At 51.1% G+C, this 19729-nt stretch overlaps 1 protein-coding gene across 1 annotated transcript; it reads left to right on the top strand.

Annotated features, from left to right (window-relative positions):
• The first annotated feature begins 745 nt into the window (after window positions 1-745).
• Window positions 746-11564, top strand: LOC122734209 (regulator of cell cycle RGCC-like). Its single transcript, XM_043974964.1, has 5 exons — window positions 746-882; window positions 8160-8324; window positions 8527-8607; window positions 9278-9340; window positions 10135-11564. The coding sequence occupies exons 1-5, from the start codon at window positions 855-857 to the stop codon at window positions 10140-10142; spliced, it is 345 nt and encodes a 114-aa protein (XP_043830899.1). The 5' UTR covers window positions 746-854; the 3' UTR covers window positions 10143-11564.
• Window positions 11565-19729: the final 8165 nt, after the last annotated feature.

Here is a 19729-nt window from a genome sequence, read left to right as displayed (position 1 = left end):
GGACAGAATTTGAGGGATGGCGGGAAGAGAAATGTGAGAAGGGTCCAGAGGTGCAAGGCCAGCCTGGCCAGATTGGCCCACGTGGTCAGGCCTACACAACGAGGCGACTGCAACTGTGAAGACCATGACGCTGCTGCGCTGCGGGGAGAGGCCCCACCCTTTACTTCAGGGAATGGAACCCAAGCACGAAGGCAAAGGCCCAGAACCTTCCATGGATTCCGAGGGCACCCCCCCCACACACACACAGCCCTCCCCCGTTCGTTCTGGGGGGCAAGTTTTGAATATGGGGACAATTAAAATGATCTTAAGTCACTGGTACCTTGAAAACCTCCATTTTCCTTTCTTTGGCCCGCCATGCTCCTCAGCTCTGCTACTTTCAACCTGGGTTCCCCCTCCTGCGTTCCCTAAGCCTCAGTTTCCTCTTCCTGTTAAATGAGGTTGGGTCCCTTCCCAGTCTGACATTCCATAATCTCGGAGCCCCCGGCCCCTCCCCGCCCCCCAGCAGCCGGCGCGGGGTCGGGGTCGGGGTCGGGTCGGACGAAGGGCGGCTGTGAGGGGAGCACTTTCCCAAGCCGCCTTGCCCCGCGCTCGCGCTCGAGCTCGCGCTGGAGCCCGGGCGGGGCGGGGCGGGGGAGGGGGACAGGAAGGTGCGATGTTCCCCTTTGGCCGTTAGGGCGCGCGCGACGGGCGGGGGCGTCCTCGAAGTCGCCGTTTGATTGGCTCGTGGACGGCAGGGGCGTGGCCTCGGGCTTTAACTTGTGGCGCCCGCGCACCCGCCCGCCCGGCCGTCCCGAGATCGCATTCTGACGAAGGAGCGCCAGGGCTAGCGGTCGCGTGTCCTACCCACAGTCCCCATGGCTTCGCAAGGCGTGGACCCCAGAGGTGAGTGGGGCGGGGGCCGGCCGCAGTCCCCAGGCACGCGCGACCCTGCCTTCGAGAGGGGGCTGCCCGGCTCCCCGCGCCCTGTGCGGGGAAGGGCAGGCAGTCCTGGCGCCTGGACTCCGTCCTCCCCCGCCTTCAGCCCAGTCTCCTCCTGACTAAGGCAGCCAAGAAAGGGCCACGCCATTTTCGGGAGCCCCTTTAGGCGGGGCCTTTAGGGGTAGGTGGGAGCCTCGGAGGGGAAAGAGGAGAGTGAGGGAAGCTGTAGCTTCCCAGGCGCACTTCGGTATCCCAGCAACATGGAGTGTTTGAGGTGGAGGGATCTATGGAGATCTCGGGGAGCAGCCAGCCCGAAGGGAGGCTGGGATAGTTTGCGAGAAAGCAGAGATCTGAACCCGGGTCTTGGGCGTCCAAACCCAGTGCCCTTTCCACTAACAAGAGACCGAAAGATGGACCAGAATAGGGCCCTTCGGCTCCGCATCTGACATCAGCGATCAACAAGCTAGTCACCTTTGGCTGAAAAGAGGGATGCTGAGAGGCAGAGGTGAGGAAAGAGCAGGGCAGGGCTCGGGTGCCGTCACGGAGGGGAGGAGGATGGACGGCAGAATGCAGGCGAGGGTCTCCAGGCTTGCTTTCTAAGGCCGCAAAGGCCCATTGGGAGGCAGGTGACGAAGGACCTGCCAAAAAGGAACTCATAGTGATGCTAGAGCTAATAGGGAGACACAGGGTTTACTGAGCAGGGGAATGCTCTGGTCAAGCCGAGTTTAAGGAAAATCATTTCAGAGTCTAAGTGGGGATGGGTAGAGAGGGAAGAGACTCGAGGCTAGGAGACCAGTTAGAAGGCTATTCTTTCTTTCTTTCTTTCTTCTTCTTCTTCTTTTTTTTTTTTTTTTTGGTGAGGCAATTGGGGTTAAGTGACTTGCCCAGGGTCACACAGCTAGTAAGTGTTAAGTGTCTGAGGCCAGATTTGAACTCAGGTCTTCTTGAATCCAGGGCCAGTGCTTTATCCACTGTACCACCTAGCTGCCCCAGAAAGCTATTCTTTCAAAAATCCAGGTGAATGGAGAGGGGGCCCTGGCCTGGAGCAGCCTCCAAGTGATGGGGAGAGAAGGGAGCAGATTTTAAGGGTCACGATGGAGTCTACCTTGACAAGACTTTGCTACCGATTGGGGTTGGGGAGTTGGATGAAGGGTAAGAAGCCCTGGGGGTGACTTTGAGATTATGAACCTGGGGGGGGGTTCAGGGAGGGGGGTGCAGCTAGGTGACACAGTGGATAAAGCACCAACCCTGGATTCAGGAGGACCTGAGTTCAAATCTGGCCTCAGACACTTGACACTTATTAGCTGTGTGACCCAGGGCAAGTCACTTAACCCTTATTGCCCCTCACAAAAAAGAGAGAGAGAGAGAGAGAGAGAGAGATTATGAACCTGCCTTATAAAAGAACAGTGAGGCCCTTAATAGAGAGAGGGAGATTTGTAAGAACTTTGTCATGATTTCCACAACAGCCATTCTGTGAGGTAGGTAGTACTGTTGTGGTTCTACTCATTTTACAGATGAGGAAACTGAGACTCAGGTAAAGTGACTCACCTATTATTACACAGGTAATAAGTGTCTGCGCTTAGGACAGTAAGAGAGCAAGCAAGCAAGTTGGGAAGCCCTGGGAAAGTCATTCAACCTCTAAGTACCTCAGGCAACTCCCAAAGTTGTGGGATGGGTAGAAATCTGAATTCCCAAGGAGGTCCCTGTGGCCCAGAGGGAGCCCAGAGGGGGCCCAGAGGGACCTGAAGCACCTTGCAGGGCTTCATATCCAGCACTCCAGTTGCTGGGCCCTGCTGGCTCTCCCTCCTCAGCATGCCAGATGCCCAGGTATAGGAAAGCCACCCCCAGGCTGCATCCCAGCCCCTAGGAAGGAGCTCAAAATTCTCTTCCTAGTCCCAGTTTTCAAATGCTGTCAAGAGATGGCCTTTTTCTGTGGTTAAGAAAGAAACAAAAGCCATATGGAACCTTCTGGGCCCACAAAGCCTGCCTTGTGGCTTCTGACTGGATTTTTCAGCTCCGCTTTTTGGTTTGCTTTGGTATATTGGAGGCTGGACAGGTTTACATGTGTTCTTGTGCCAGGTCTTGAGTCAGGATAAACCTGAGTTTGAATCCAGTTTCAGACACAGACTAGCTATGTAACCCTGGGCAAGTCATGGAACCTCTGCCTGCCTCAGTTTCCCCATCTGTAAAATGGGGATGATAATAACACCTCTCAAATGAGATAATACTTGTAAAGTGCTTGGCACAGGGCATGGCACAGGTTGGTGCTTGGTAGATGCTTGTTCGTTTAAGAGCTGCTCCTCCTGGGAAGATGAAGCAGAGGCTTTCTCTGCTATCTTTTGCCCCAAGGTGGCAGGTTAGCCCAGAGTCATTCTTTTTTTTTGGGGGGGGGGCATTGAGCCTGAGCCCAGCTGAGCGACTTATTTAATGAGGTGTTAGAACAGGAAGAAACTTGGAGAGGCTCGGAGCTCTGGAGGGGGAAGGGCCCATAGGGGCTGTCTGCTAGGGTCCCCTCTCTTTACAGAGGAGGAAGAGGAGACCCAGAAGGGCTCTCCCCCCAGCCCGTGCACCCAAACTACTTACTGTGCCCTCATGTCTCCCACTCCCACTCCCTGGCTCCACTGGTGAGGAAGCTTTGGAAGGGGAAATAAGCAGTCCAAAGTGATCCAATGAGTTGAGAGGCAGAGCTGGGCCTGGAAGCCGTGCCTGCTGCCTCATGGGCCTGTCTCTAGGTCACACTGCATCCTCTGGCTCCTTTTGAGTATTTTTTCAAAGCTAGATCTCCTTAGATCTCAAGTGTCCTTCAGCTATGTGAGGGGCTATCAGGCATTAGGGAAGGAGCACCTCGGATGGGGTGGGGGCAGGGGAAGGACATTGACTTTAGAGGTAGAAAACCTGGCTTCTTTCCCTCTCCTGACCTTGATGTCCTCATCTCTAAAATGGACTAGCCAGCCCCTGAGGTCCCTTTCAGCTTTCTATGAGCCAGTGAATCCAGCTGGGCATTGGGAGCTATCAAGAAAGAGAGGCCACCACCTGTTCTCAAAAGGGCCTAAAGTCCAGTGGGGGTTGGGGTGGATGGGGGGAGACGTGAGGGAAGACCTGGTGTGGGAGCCCAGATCCAAATCCTCTAGGAGGGTGGGGGGAGTGAGGGAAGACTTGGGTCTGGGGGAGCACTTGTAGGTAAGGTGGGGAGGACGAGGAAGGGCCTCAATGAATGTGAAATGGGCAGGGAGGAGGCCAGTCTTACTAGGATGGGAACTGCCTGTTGTGGGGGGAGATAAGGTTGGCTCCATGGAGGGTGGGGCATAGCAGGCAAGGCAGATTGAGGGGTTCAGAGTAGATGCTCACCAAAAGGGATACAAGCCAGTGGAGGGTGTCTGAAGGCAACGACTGCCATGATGAAAGTAGTTTGGAAGGGTAGCTCTGAATGGTGCAGGTGGGATAGTTCCAAAGGGGATGAGCTGGGTTGGGACCTAGGGAGGCTGAGAACAGGGTGGTGGCCTCTCCTGAACTAGCCTAGGCCATCAGAGTAGGGATGACAGGACCATGCAAGAAAAGTCAGGAAAGGGGCATCTGGGTGGCACAGTGGATAAAGCACCGGCCCTGGATTCAGGAGGACCTGAGTTCAAATCCAGCCTCAGTCACTTGGCACTTACTAGCTGTGTGACCCTGGGCAAGTCACTTAACCCTCATTGCCCCCCCACACAAAACAAAGTGTAGTCTCGTAGATAAAGCATTAGACTTGGAGTCAGGGCAGCCTTCATTGGGATCCCACATTGGACTGAAGGACCCTGCACAAGTCATTTCACCTCTCTGGGCCCCAATTTCCTCTTCTATAAAGATGAGGGGGTTGGACTGGATGACCTCTGAGGTCCCTTCTAGCTAAGAGCTACTAGCCTGTGAGGCAGCTGGTAACACAACAGATAGAGGGCTGAGGCTGAAGTAAGGAAACGTGGCGTTCAGTTGTGCCTGACTCTTTGTGACCTCATTTGGTGTTTTCTTGGCAGAGATACTGGAGTGGTTTGCCATTTCCTTCTCCAGCTTATTTTACAGATGAGGAACCTGAGGCAAACAAGGTTAAATGACTTGCCCAGGGTCACCCAGCTAGTAAGATTCTGAGGCCAGATTTAAATTCAGAAAGAAGAGTCTCTGGACTCTAGGCCCAGTACTCCATCCATTGTGACACCTAGCTTCCCGAGGAGGAAGGAAAGACTGAGTTCAAATCCAGCCTCAGAAACTTATGAGCTGTGTAACCCTGTGCAAGTCACTTCACCTCTCCTTGCCTCAGTTTCCTGAACTGTAGAACAGATTAATAATAGCAGCTACTGGGGCAGCTAGGTGGCGCAGTGGATAAAGCACCAGCTCTGGATTCAGAAGGACCTGAGTTCAAATTCAGTCCCAGGCACTTGACACTTACTAGCTGTGTGACCCTGGGCAAGTCACTTAACCCCAATTGCCTCACCAAATATATATATATATATATATATCACTTAACCCCAATTGCCTCACCAAAAATATATATATAATAGCAGCTACCTTCCAGCATTGTTGTGAGGATCAAATGAGATATTTGTCAGCGGCTTAGCAAACCCCCTAACGGAGCAGGCACTTGTTCCCTCCCTCTCTTCCTTCTATACACATTTCTCTAGTTGCCCTTTGGTGACTCATTTTCCTTTTGAAGTCTGGCATGAGATGCTGGGGTTGGGGGTTGGGGGTGGGGAATAGGAACAGTAAAGCAGAGAGGCTGGGTAAGCGACCTGATTTGGGATGGCTCCATTTTTGGACCGAGAATCTGGAGACTTAGCTTGAAATCCTAGCTCTGCAGTTAGGTGTCTGTGTGACCTTGGGCAGAAGGACCTGGGCTGGGCTGGATCAGACAAGCCCTCCAGGCCTTTCCAGCTCTGTGGGGATGGCCCCACCCCAACATTCCCTTGTACTCATTGTCCAGAGTTCCCAGAGGGTTGCCGGGGGTAGGAGAGACAGGGGGACCAGGCAGCAGCCTTGGGGCTTGCTACAGGCGCACTGCTCTCTTGAAGGGAACTTTGGGAGGATTTTAAGGCCAATCCAAATTAGGTGGGAGCAGACCAGAGGAAACCCTCAGCACTACCTTGAGAGCCATGGGGCCCCTGCCCTGGCCCCTGCCCTGGCCCCTGCCCCTGCCCCTGCCTCTCCTTGGCCAGCCTTGCCAAGAGTAGACCACTGTAGTGAAGCATTTCCAGCTGCTTAAGTCTTTCCAAAGACCCATTTCTGAAGGTGAGAGGGTTTTAATGGGCGGATTCTGGAGAAAAACCAGAGGAGAGAAATCTGTTGTCCCCTGACTTCCCCCACCCCCACTCGGGCTTCTAGAGATAAGCATGTTCGGTTCTCTTGAGTCCTGGCACTTCTGAATTGAACCAGATGGGAAAGGGGGGAGTGTGGAGGAAGAGGATGAGATCCTTAGGCAGGGGGATGAAGGGGTGGGACTCCAGGAGTTCTAAGCCCGGCACTAGCAGTAAATCCAGAATAGGAAAAGCAGCCACCCGGGGGGGGGGGGGGCATTGACACCCAGATGCCAGCATGCTGGGGGCACGGAGGGAGGCCTTCCTTGGGTTTGCTTTGGCCTAGGGAGTCTGGTGCCCTCCTGCAGGGCCCACCCTCTGTGCTGTCTCTGCTCAATGTGCTCACCACTTTTGCCACACTTCCGGAAGCCCCAAAGGAAGTGAACACACAAAAGGGAGAAGCCTGTGGGATGGGAGACTCAAGCCAGCAACAGGAGGCCGTCCAGAGATAAGGGGGGAGGGGGTCTTTCCCTCTACTGGGCCCAGGGTTGGGGAATATTCTCAGGCCTGTGTGGCATTTCCCTGTCTTAGGGCGCTCTCATCACTTTTGTGGACAGAGGAGCGAATCCCACAGGGCCCAGTGGAAAGAGTGATCGCCTCTAGCCAGGGGGACTCAAGAAGGAGCCACTGGGCCACTGATGGAGAACAGGCCTTTTTCATCTTAGTGAAAAGGGCTCTGGAGCCCTTGGGCAGCTTGGCAAGGAAGCCAGTAGAGCAACTCCTTCTGACTATCAGATTGGGAAATGCAGAAAATGCAGTATGGAGAATTACTAAGGAAACCAAGTCTACTGAAATGGTTCTTGAAAATATTAAAAACACAAGTTTACAGATGCCGGGTTATAAGAATCTCTCTAATCTATCTAATTATCAGATCTAAAGGAATCCTATAGTGCAGTTAAGAGTTATGGGTGTGAAGTATGCATGTACACATGAGTGTGCAGGCACACACACACACACACACACACAATCAGACATAGAAAAATAGCACATACACAAAGGATGACCATATACAAGTTTCCATGGAAGAGCATGAATGGCTAACAAAGCTTCACAAGTGAGGGCACGGAGACAGGAACTGAAAACGTATTGATATCTTCCCCACTGAAATGAATTGAAATGAGCAAATCAAGTTGGTTATATTCCCGGTCAGTATTTATTTTTTTAAATCAAATCTGCTCCTGTGATCCAATGGATCCACAATCTCATGAATGTAGAAATTCCCTCTGATGGCTCACTCAAGCCTGCTCCTCATCCTGAGCGACTCCCAGCCAGTAGAGAGGGGAGGAAGGGGTCATAACCTTGACATTGTGTGGCCAGTATACCCTTGGCTGCCCCTTCTGCCCGCCTCATCCATTAGCCCTTGCTCTCATTACCTGACTGGCCCAAGACTGAGCCTATTCTGTCCTCCTAGTAGTACTTATGAGGGCTCCACTGGTTGTTAGATGCGGATCTCACACTAAGAGTTCCAACCGCTAATTTAATGTTTCTGGACAGCTTACGTCCTGCTCTCTTCTCTGCTGCCATGACTGCAGACGGTTACAAACAAACACAAACATAAACCCTAGTCTCCCTCTCACCCCAAATACCGTTTTGTTGTGTGTTTTTTTTCCCCCATGAAGACTTCTCTAGCAAAGGCCTCGCTCTGGTGCTGCCTTTTCTGGAAAGCCTGACAGGTAGACTCTATTACCATCCCATTTCCAAGGCTAAGGACCGGTAAGGGTCACACAGCTAGTTAAGGATCTGAGGGAAGATCTGAATTCCTGTCTTCCATCTACTGTGCAGGCCATCTAGCTGGGGCTCCAGTGGAAGCTCCTGCAAGGGCAGGGGCTGGTTTTCTAGGCTCAGCTGCCTCTGGGGGCTGCATGTGGCCCAAGGCTGGCCTCGCTGGCTAACTGATTGTCTTTGGCCCCTCCGCTGTCTCAGGGCTGGGAGATGATGAGCTGCACTGCCTCCTCAGAGAGCTAGACGAAGTGATCGAAGACTTTGATAATGGCAGCAGCTGTCAGTATGAGGAACATCTGGAGGAGCTCAAACAGAAAAATGGCCTCGGCCTTGGCGTCTATGACAGTGGGATCGATGAAGCTGAGAGTAAGTCCTAGGATAGACAACAAAGCACTACGGTGTGCCACTGTGGGGCTCCCCTTCCATATAGCTCAGTAGCACTCCTGACTCCAAGACACGTGGGTACGTGTCCAAAGGGGCATCCCCTGCCACACTAGGGATGGTGCTGCCTATCATGGGCCCCTGCTTCACTGAGAAGGCTTGCCCACTGACCAGACTCTCCCTGCAGGCACCAATCCATCTCCAGGGAGCAGCTTAAACACCAGTGAGGAGAACATTCACATGCCAGCAACTTCTTCCATTCCCAAAGGTAAGAATCACAGAACGTTGTCAGAGGTGGGAAAGCGGCACATGTGGGGAGGGGAGAACAGTGTATAAAAGGGAATTGATCTGGGAGGAGAGCAGGACAGCAGACCCTCCCTGAGTGATTGCTTATGGCCCAGAGAAGGGGCCTGGGAGACTCTGAAGACCATTTCCTAAAGGTGGGGGCCAGCAGGCATAGCAGGCTTCAGGGGGATGATTGTCAGCAAAACTTTGTGCAGAGTTGATCATTCTGTCACCTCGGGCATGAAGGGCAGATGTGGTGGGTACCCCTTGTGGGCAGCCCAGCAGGGGGCCAGGTAAGAAGCTACTCCCTGAAGCAAAGAGAGGCAAGAAGGGCTTGGTTCAATCAGGGACTGCCCGGGGAGGCCCTGACCAGGTACCACGGGACCCCTGGGGTGTGGGGAGGGCTCCAACCTGGTAGACATTGAGGGTGTGAGAAGCAAAGATGACCTTGGAGCTCCCATTGGAGAAAGGCCTTGGGCCTGAGGGCTCTGGGGGTGTATTTCTGATCCCAAGACACCGTCTCTCCTACAAGTTATAGCCCTCCCTAATGCAGAACTCTCCAAGATCACATCCTTTCAGACGTTTTTGGAGCCCCTTAGCCTGAATTGTGGTCTGGGAGCCAATGCTCAATCCCATTGTTCTTGTTTGGGTAGCTAAGCTTGGAGACACAAAGGACCTGGAGGATTACATTGCTGACCTCAACAAAGAGCTGGAGGGTGAGTCCATTTGCCATCTGCTTGAGCATGGGAAGCTGGGGTAGCTCCAACCCTTGGCTGGATGTGCCAATGACTTTGGGTAGAAATGTGAAAAGTCCTCATTTCAATCTAGCAGACTTGTGTCCCCATTTCTGCACTCACAGCACAGCCACCTCTCACCTGCACCATCCCCGTAGCCTTCTAACTGGTCTCCCTCCAGCCTTTCTCTTCTCTAACCCATCTTCCATTTAGCCACCAAAGGAATTTCCCTCGAGTGCAGGCTGTCCCATGTCACCCCTCTCTTCAGGAAGCTCAGGAGTACAGCAAGATAAAGGCATGAGGCCTATGGCCAAGAGGTCAGAGCCCAAAGAAGAAACGTGAAGGCCCAAGGGCTCAGTGGCTAGAGCTAGAGGCTTCATATTGGGTCTGGGGCCTTCCCAATACTCTCTTGCAGCTGATCTCTCATTCAGCTAGAGGAAAAGAACTGGCAACCTGTAGTTTTTTGGGGCGGCACTTGCTTCTTTCCTTCTCTTGAATAAGACTTCCTTCTGAGACTACACATTCCTGAAGGAGCCTTGTTCTGGAGGGGGGCCCCAAATGCTCAGCTCCATGGGGGGGGGGTTCACATTCACAAACACCTCACAAACACCAAGCCTCCCAGGGAATGAGTGACCACAATCTCCAGCGCTTGGGCTTCCTTGCCTTTGCGTTCAGCAGGTTTCCCTGTGACATCTCGCCAAGAATGACTTGGATTTCCGAGTCAGCTGATTGAAGATTTCCGAGGTCAAACCCATTCTCTCATTTTCCTTCTTCAGAAATGTGAGACGCATCCCTTGGTCACCCAGTAGACAGATTGCTGTAGATGTGCCTGCCTGCATACACTCCACACGTTTGCCTTCTTCAGGGCAAAACCTCAGAGCCAGAGCAAGGGTCTTTGCCGGGGAATGGCTAAGACCACTGACTGGGAATCACCAATGCACCCATCGCTCCATTATGGTATCCAGTAATGCTGCCGTGTCCATAGTGCGCTAGCTGTTATTCTGCAATGCATTGTATTCTTTTATCCAATCGCGTTAAGGCTGTTTCTGTACTGCTAGGGCCAGTCTGGCTGGTCTGCATGATAGGGTGTTCTCTTGCCAAGACACTCAGTGACCTTGGCCATATTTTCCATCCGTGTTGCTCCCATTTTTTGATGGGGGGAGAAAGGAAGCAGGAGTCTGGATCTAGGATTTCATCAATGCTTGGTAGCCCCAAATCTAGAAATTCCTTCTGATGATGCAGATCCACACTTTACTGCATCTTCAAGTCTTTGAGAGTTTCCTGGGGCCCTGAAAGGTTGTGACTTGTCCAGGGTCCCACAGTGAATATGTGTGGGAGTCGGGATTTGGAGCAAGGTCCTCCCTGCCCTCCATCTTCCCCATGAGCAATAACTGGCCCAACAGCTTTGTAATCCTCGTCTCTGGTCCCCTCCCAATTGTACATTAAGTCATGTTTGGCTGATAGATCTGGTGGACCACACAGCTGGTCTAAGCATCTGTCTCCTAGCGTTTGAATGCTAACTTGATTAAATATTTGCCTGTAGCTTTGCAGAAATACTGTGTGAGCAAGAATCTCCCAAGTGTGAGCCCAGACTGTCTTGTCTTCTTATTTCAATTCTGCAGAGGGCCACGAGTCCGTCAACTATTAGAACTGAGTAGCTGGGCTTCCAGACCTGTCAGGGCTATAAAGTTCCTTTCCCCAGTAGCTGACCTGCTTCTGAGTGTCTCCTGACCTTAGCCACGTTGGCCTTTTGACAACAAGCATCCAGTCAGGGACAGAGGGTTCAAAGGGTGGTAGAACTTTCCAGAACCCTCAAGAAGCCAGGAGCAGTACCCTGGTAGAAGCAGGAAAGGAGTTTGGCTGGGAACTTTGACCTAACTGGGGAGAAGGCAAGGGAGGCGGGTTGGAAGAGAACTCACAGCCACCCACAGACAACCCATGTTGGTGGCAGGAATAGCATCTGCCTCCTGCACAGGTAAGGCACGCTGAGCCTGGGGAAATGGGAGCAGACCCGATGTCCCCAAGCTGAGAGTGGGCGGTGTGCGGCCCTTTCCTACAATCAGCCTCCCAGATGTTTTGACTCTTACCCATTTATGACCCTCAGGCATTGGTGTAAATACTGTATGATAGTGGTGAATGTTGTATACAAGTTAACTGTGCTGATATATGGACCATCTATGAATAGAAATAAATGTCTTCATGAAGAATGAGCCCTAATACCTTCGCCTCACAACGCCTCTGTCCAAGAAACCTTGAGCTCTACTCCAAGGCTTTTGTGCCCAATCCCTCCCTCCAAACACACACTTCCCCACCCTCAGCTTCTCCCCTTCCCAGCGGCCGCCCCTCCCCTACTTAAGTGAAGCCTTAAGTGAAGAACACATCCAGAATTCAGCTCCTTAGGACAAACAGTTCAGCAGAAATGTAGTGCTCCCCCAAAAGCCAAAAGGGAATAGAAGCCACGTTCATACCATATTTCTCCAAGTCTGGTTTCTTTTAGGCCAAGAGCAAAGAGATACTTGTTAGTTTTTATAAATCAAACCCCCTGGCCCCATCCCCCAAAGAGGCAATCCCCTGGAAAGAGTTTCTTCCATGCTCCAATAGTTGTCTTTGACCCCAAACCAATTTGGGGGTACCCAGCGTGCCCCACAGCCAGGGAGGAGAGCAAGGAGACCATAAAGGTGACTAAAGGTCAGCGGACCTAGGTCCTGAGCTTACCTCTACCATTATTATTTTTGGTGGGGCAGTGAGGGTTAAGTGACTTGCCCAGGGTCACACAGCTAGTAAGTGTCAAGTGTACAAGGCCAGATTTGAACTCGGGTGCTCCTGAATCCAGCGCCGGTGCTTTATCCACTGTGCCACCTAACTGCCCCCTCCATCATTAATTTGCCATGTCACTTCCTTTAGGGCCCTGCCGGCCACATGGGGCCCAGTTCTCACTGGTCTCCCTCACCATGCCTAAGAGGCCAGAGAAACTTCCTGTGGGTCTGTCTTTTCTGGGCACAAAGAGTCAAAAACCCCAAACCCTGGAGAGCAACTCATGTTCCACCTCCTTCCCCACAAGCCACCAGCCACCATAGGACCATGGGTTCGTACTCACTGAGGTCATTTTGGGGTGACTGCATCTTGGCAAGTTTCTGCAGCATCTGGGGGCTCTGCAGGACCAAGACCAGGCTTCTCCCCAGGCCTGGGGAGCCCTATGAGGGAGCCTAGCTGAACCTGTCCCAAGTTCAAGTTTTCCTTTTTTTTTTTTTTAAATTTTTTTTTAAGTGAGGCAATTGGGGTTAAGTGACTTGCCCAGGGTCACACAGCTAGTAAGTGTTAAGTGTCTGAGACCAGATTTGAACTCAGGTCCTCCTGACTCCAGGGCCGGTGCTCTATCCACTGAGCCACCTAGCTGCCCCCCTCAAGTTTTTCTAACATCACCCTGACCTTCCACTCCCCAGGCCTGGCCTAGGCAATGTCCCCTTTGCCCAGGCTGGACCTGGATCACCGTGGTGGCCTCAGGCTTCCTACTCCCTACTCCAAGACAGGCTGACTCATCTCACCTTCAGCACCTGCCCCTCAGGGCACAGCTCATTGGCCCACTCCCCAGGGCCAAGCTTCCTCCTGGTGAGATGGTGGGGTTGGACCATTTTCTACTCTCCTCCTACCAATAGGGTCCCAGAACCTCAAACCTAGGAAGGGGCCTACTCTCTTCATTTTATGCTAGACAGCTGCTGGAGCCTAGAGAAAGTCAGGGACTTGCCCAAGGCCACCCAGCAACGAGTCTAGGTCTGGCATCCCTCCCCCCCCAGGCTGCCCCTTGTTTATAGGACACCCAGAGCCAAAGGTTCCCCAGTCCCAAGGTTTGTTTTCCTTTTTTCAAAGGCTCCGTGATTGGTGACTTTTTTTTTAATCCCTGAGAAGTGATTTTTAAAAATATTTAAAATATTTTTTAAAATGCCAATTTTTGGACAAAGCACCAGCCCTGGATTCAGGAGGACCTGAGTTCAAACCCAACCTCAGACACTTGACACTTACTAGCTGTGTGACCCTGGGCAAGTCACTTAACCCTCATTGCCCTGCCAAAAAAAATGCCAATGTTAAAAGTGTCCGTAACTCTAGATAATCAGCATGGTTCTATTTCTCCCCCAGCATTCCCCACTCCTTTTCTATTAGGATGGTTTGATGAAAGTCAGTCAGTCAGTCAATAAGCATTTATCAGACACCTACAATGTGCCAGGCTAAGCTTCCTTCTGACAAAGTAAAGGGGAGAGGATCAACAGAAGGAAAGGAAGTGAGTCACCAGCCCTGCTCTTGGAGCTGGCGGCAACTTCGACTTTTGACGCTCTCCTGGGCCCTTCAGCTGCTGCTCAGAAGGTCTCACCTTGACTGCTGCCTACCTGATTCTCCCAAGCAGCAATTCCCAACCTCTCTCTTTCTACCGAGGCCTGCTAGAGTCCCGAAATCTTTCCATATCTCCATCCTCTCCCACGTTGGAGAGGAGCAGGGTCCCCTATTTCTTGCCGAGGCAAATCTCTTATGGCCTCTCCCTTCATCCCATTCCACCCAATTGCAGACTCTATGATAGGGCAAGGGCACCTGGTCCAGCTCCTGCCTAACCAGGAGTGCCCTGAACCACGTCCCTGCCAAGTAGGCATTCAGCCTTTGCCCTGTTCACAGGTAGCTCTTTCTGCTTGAGGGCAGCTCCCCAGTTGTTCAGAACTTTCCTGACACCAGGTCTGAATCTGCCTCTTGGTACTTCCCACCCATTGTTCCCGGTTCTGTCCTCAGGGCCAAGTAGGACACCTGCCAATCCTTCCTTGACCATTTCCCCAAACACTACACTTGAAATCCCTCAGCCTCTTCCTGGGCCCACTGGCCCCAGCCTTCCCTTCTCCAGACTAAATACCTCCCAGGTCCTCTAACTGATCCTCATGTGCCTGGATCACCGGCCTGCCAATGAGCAATCCTTGGCCCCTCACTACTTTCTTAGTATCCTTCCTACATTGTGGCCCCCCGAAGTCAGGTCACCAAAGTCCTTGGTGCAGCTGCCAGAGCAAGGTCTGCCCCTGCAACTTCCCCGTAGGCAATGCTTCCATCTTCCAAGGTCCTAGCATCCCCATTCGGGCCAGGCCTCGGTGGGTGACCTCTTGTAAAACTAGCAGATGAAAACTGCTTTCCCCTTCCCATTGCTTTAACTCACAGCATTGTGGATGCCAGCCTGAGTTGTTGCTGCCCAAATCTGACTAGAATCGTCTCAGTTGGTATTTTTCATCTCTAAATGTAGATTGAATCCCCCCCCCCACACTCCTTTGGCCTGAAAAGGACCTGACACAAAGTTAATGAGGTTAAGTGACTTGTCCACAGTCACATTGCCAGTGCAGACAGCAGGTAGGGTTTGGCAATTTCATTAATTGCCATGGTTTCAACTGCCACCTCCACACCAGTGCCATTTAAAACTCAGTTTCCAGTCCTGACCTGTCTTCTGAGCTATAAGACATTTGCCCCTGTGGCCTCACTAGCCCCTTAAATTTCACCTGTCTACTACTACAACAACAACTACAACTGCAACAACAACAACAGCTAGGATTTGCGTAGCCCTTTCAGGTTTACAAAGTACTTTACATATACATACATATACTACCACATCTGGACCTCACATCCCCGTTAGGTAGGTACTAGTATGATCCCCATTTTCCTGATGAGGAAACTGAGGCTGAGAGAGATGAAGTGAATTGCCTGAGGTCCCACAGCCAATAGTTGACGGAGGCTGTATTCCGAGACAGGTGTCTTGACTCCAGGCCCAGTGCACTAGCCACTGTGCCACCCAGCTGTCAAGAGCAGAGCTGATTCTGTTCTTTACCCCCTGAACTTGTGGCTTTGTTTGGACCATGCCTGAATCCCCTGGACTCTGCCCTCTATGCTCTTCAGGTGTGGCTGGTTTTGCCTCTGCCCCTCTCCCAAGTTACTGATTTTTTTTGTGAGGCAATTGGGGTTAAGTGACTTGCCCAGGGTCACACAGCTAGTATTAAGTGTCTGAGGCCGGATTTGAACTCAGGTCCTCCTGACTCCAGGGCAGTTGTTCTATCCACTGTGCCACCTAGCTGCCCTACTGGTGTTTTCTTAATAGCCTTTTCTCAGTCCTGGCTCTTTCTTAATGGTCTCTTCTCTTTGCCTCTATACTGCATGCAGCTGTCCTGGCCAGTTCTAATCCATCTGCCATTCCACAACTAGGCCTAGAGGTCTCTACATTCAGCCCTAATCTCTCTCCTGGTCTCCAGTCCTTCACCTCAGCCGCCTAATGGACATCTTGAACTGGATGTCCCAAAGGGAACTCATGATTTCCCTCGCCTCTAGCTGGCCTTCCCGTTGCTGTCAAGGCTCCTGCCATCCTCCCAGTCACCAGGCTCCCAACCTCCATGTTATCGGAAACTCCTCACGCTCCATATCTGATCTGTCACCAAGGCCTGTTGATTCGGCCTTGCTCCCATTTCTCCCCTGCCATTGTCACTGGTGTGGTGCTTCAGGTCCCATCACCTCATGCCCTGGACTGTAGCCATTGCCTGCTGGTGGGTCTGTCTGCTTGCCACAGCTCTTACCCCTACTTTAATCTATCCTCCATCTGGCTGGCAAATTGATCTGACCCTCCCCCCCTCTGTCTGTCTGTCTGTCTCTGTGTCTTTGTGTCTGTCTCTGTCTCTTTCACACACACACACACACACACACACAAGCACATGAATTATTCAGTAAACTCCAGTGGCTCTCTATTGCCTCCAGGAGCATATCCAAAATGCTCTGTTTGGCATTCAATGCCCTTCATGCCCTTCCCCCTGCTATCTTCCCAATCTACTTGCACCTTACTTTCCAACATACCAAGTCCAGTGACTTGGACCTTCTAGCTGTTTCTCACACAAGATTGCCCATATCCTAACTCTGAATTTTCACTGGCTGTCCCCTATACCCAGCATGCCCTCCCTCCTTGTCTTTACCTCCTGGCTTTCTTTGGATCTCAGCTAAAATTCCACCTTCTGCAAGAAACATTTCCAGGTCCTCTGAGATTATCTCCAATTTATTCTATCTATAGTGTGTTCATATATAATTGTTTATATTTGTTTCCCTCATTAGATTGTAAGCTCCTTGAGGGCTGAGACTGTTTTTGCCTCTCTTTAGATCCCTGGTGCTTAGCATAGTGCCTGGCACATCATAGGAACTTAATAAATGCCCGTTGACTTCACTTGGCTTGTCCTATCACTCCTCAGTGGCTCCCTATTGCTTGCCAAGAAAAAGTTCAAACTGGCATCCACCATTTTGGACCACCTGACCTTTTTGGGCCCATCTCATGCCTACACACTACACAGTCTGTACTCCAGCCAAGTTTGATTCTTTGCTATCCTCCAAACACGCCTGATTTTCTGTCCCTGTGCCTTTGTTCACACTGTGCCCTCTGCTTCCCTCCCACTTTTTGCCTGTTGAAATCTTTCCTGATTCCCCATATTGGCTTCAACTTTCCCCCTCATTCTTCACCAAACACTTGGCTTTCCACTTCCCTCTGCTGACTTGAGCCCCAGCCTTACCACTGCCCTATAGACTTCCTGCAAACTCCACCCTCCCCTTTGGGGAGTCCTTCCTGACTCCCTTGTTTTCCAGGGGGTTGCCCAGCCTGTCTAGCCATGGATAAACCAATTGTGAAACAGGAACGGAACTGAATATCACTGTCTTAGCCACCAGCGTTAATCCCTCCTAATCCAGAGTGCTGATTTTGGGACTTTGTAGTGATAGTAATCATTGACATCTCTAGAACACCAACTCTCCACATGCTCCTTCGAATGGAGCAGGGAGGTATCATACATAATATCATCACCATTGTATAGACAAGGAAACTGAGTCTCAGAGAGGTGAAGTCACTTGCCCATAACCATTGAGCTGCTAAAGATCTGAGGCAGGGTCTGACATCAGGCACGGATCTTTGGAATCGTCCAGAACTTTTTCCAGTCAAAATCTTTGTCAAAGTTCCTGGCCCTTGGGCCACACAGGACATACCTCTTCCTTGAGGTATGGGCATCTGATCCTTGATAAGGTCCAGCTGCCAAGTAGGCCCTTAAATAATGACCAGGACCATGGTATTCAAAGTGGCATTGAAGGAACTGCCCAAGGCAGGATATCCCCAGTGGGCCCTGGTCTGCTCCAGGAATAGACCACAGCCTTCAGGTTACTTGCCTAGGAGGCACACTGGAACAAGTTAACTGTATCTGATCAGGACCTGGATTTGAATCCTGGCTCCGTCACATATTAGCTATGTGACCTTGGACAAGTCACTTAACCTTTCTATGCCTCCCTTTCCTCTTCTATAAAATGAGAGGATTGAACTAGAAGGCCTCCAAGGTGCTTTCCTACTCTAGATCTAGGATCCACTGGAAATTTATGAGATGATCCACCTCCTAAGGTGGGGCATGTAAAAGCGACTTCTTTGGTGAACTGTGTGTTGCATCGAGTTGTTCTGGCTATTTTGGAGACGAGGAGAACACTGCTGGATTCACTGCTGGTATTTCTTTGCTTTACATTTCCAAGGAGGAGACAGTGAGATCCAGAGAGGTGTTGGAAGAAGAAAGACACAAGGGCAACTTTGAGTAGGTTAAATACAAGGAAAGCTTCTTAGAGCCATACATTATCGGTAGGCATGGTAACAGCTTAGAAAAACAACATGCAATATAGAAACCCCAACCCCAAGATACAGGAACAAAATGCAGACCAGTATGGACGGATCCTACTGAACAAGTAGGGTCAGGCAGAGTTTGAGAGCTAGAGGCTAGTTTAGAAGCGGGGAGATGTGCCTAAATCCTGAGCACAGGCTCACATCCAGTCAATGCCCAGGGACTGAAAGATGGCTAAACAAATGGTGCTACCTGAATGTAATGGCACTTTAAGTAAGACATGATGAATATAAAGAATTCAGAGAAACTTAGGAGAACTTACATGAACTGAGGCAGGGTGAAGTAAGTAGAACAACAAATGATACTGAACACTGTGTCACTATAATGGATCAAACTTGGCCCCAGACAAGACCTGAGAAAATTATCCTCCTGTCATTAGAACTGAGGAGTAAGGATGTGTCAAATGCAGTTGATGTATGGGTTGGTTTTGCTGAATGTTTTTTTCTTTTTTACCTTTTATTACAAGAAAGACCTTGCTGGTTAATGGGGAGGAAAGGCTATTTTCAGAAATGAATATGGTATAAAAATAAACAATCAATAAAACAACAAGAATAACAGGAAAAGACTTGCCACAATCAGTAGGCCAGAAGAACCCAGAAACCACCTCAGCTTTGTTGTTAGTTGTGCACAACTCTTTGTGACCCTGTATGGGATTTTCTTGGCAAAGATACTGAAGTGTTTTGCCATTTCTTCCTTCAGTGGATTAAGGTAAATGGAGGTTAGGTGACTTGCCCAGAGTCACACAGCTGCTAAGTGTCAAAGGCCACATTTGAACTCAGGTTTTCCTGACTCTAGGTCCAGTGCTCTATCCACTTAATCTCTTGCCAAGCAGGGAGACGTGGCAACCAGGGGATGCCAACTCATTTGTAAGCTATTGTGGAGGAGGACAGTGGAAGATTGGGAATACTTGTTCCATACATGAAATATGTTGCCAAGTTGTATCATTTCTATCTTCATAACATCTCTTGTATACTTCCCGTTCTCACCATACAAACAGCCACTGTGCTGATTCAGGCCCTCATTCCCATCTGCCTGGACTACTTCCCTAGCTGCTGGGAGGTCCACCTGCCTCCAGCCTCTCCTCACTCCAGGCCTGCCCCCACTCTACCAAAGTGATCTTCTTACACCACATGTCCGATCGTGTCACACCCCCCCCCCCACCATTCAATCAATTCCGGTGGCTCCTGATTTCCTCCAAGATCCAATACAAAACCCTCTGGCTTTTAAAGCCCTTCCCAACGGGCCCCTTCCTCCCTTTCCAGTTTTCTTCTGCTCACTCCCAGATCTAGCTCCCCTGGCCTACTTGCTGCTCTTCGCATTCCATTTGAGCCCTTCTCTCTGTGCTCTCCAGGCCTTTGCACTGGAACATTCTCCCTCATCACTTTCACCTCCTGGCCTCCTTTAAGACTAGTCTCAAACCCCTGCCCACTTTCTTCCCCTGTACTATGTATATCTTGTAGGAGGCTGTCTCCCCCATGAGAGCTCTGGGAGGGCAGGGACCCGGCCTGGCTTTTCTTTGTCCCCTCAGTGCTTAGCACATAGCACACACTCAAGAGATGCTTGTTGACTGCGTGACAGGCTCACATTCAAGAAGTGGCTTAAAGAATAGCAGATCAGATCAGCAAAGTCAGGGCCTAGTGCCCTGCTGAGTAGGGGGCAGGGAAGAAAGGCTGCAAAG

This window comes from Dromiciops gliroides, chromosome X, assembly GCF_019393635.1.
Source record: "Dromiciops gliroides isolate mDroGli1 chromosome X, mDroGli1.pri, whole genome shotgun sequence".
Taxonomy (NCBI): Eukaryota; Metazoa; Chordata; class Mammalia; order Microbiotheria; family Microbiotheriidae; genus Dromiciops; species Dromiciops gliroides.
The sequence above is the reverse complement of the archived record's forward strand: the minus strand, read 5'-3'. Positions and strand labels throughout refer to the sequence as shown.

Bases quoted from the DNA above. Each gene is read 5' to 3' on its own strand.
- LOC122734209 (XM_043974964.1), top strand. From the start codon at position 855: ATGGCTTCGCAAGGCGTGGACCCCAGAG. The intron at 883-8,159 runs GTGAGTGGGGCG...CCGCTGTCTCAG, and splicing joins GCAAGGCGTGGACCCCAGAG to GGCTGGGAGATGATGAGCTG. The intron at 8,325-8,526 runs GTAAGTCCTAGG...CTCTCCCTGCAG, and splicing joins TGGGATCGATGAAGCTGAGA to GCACCAATCCATCTCCAGGG.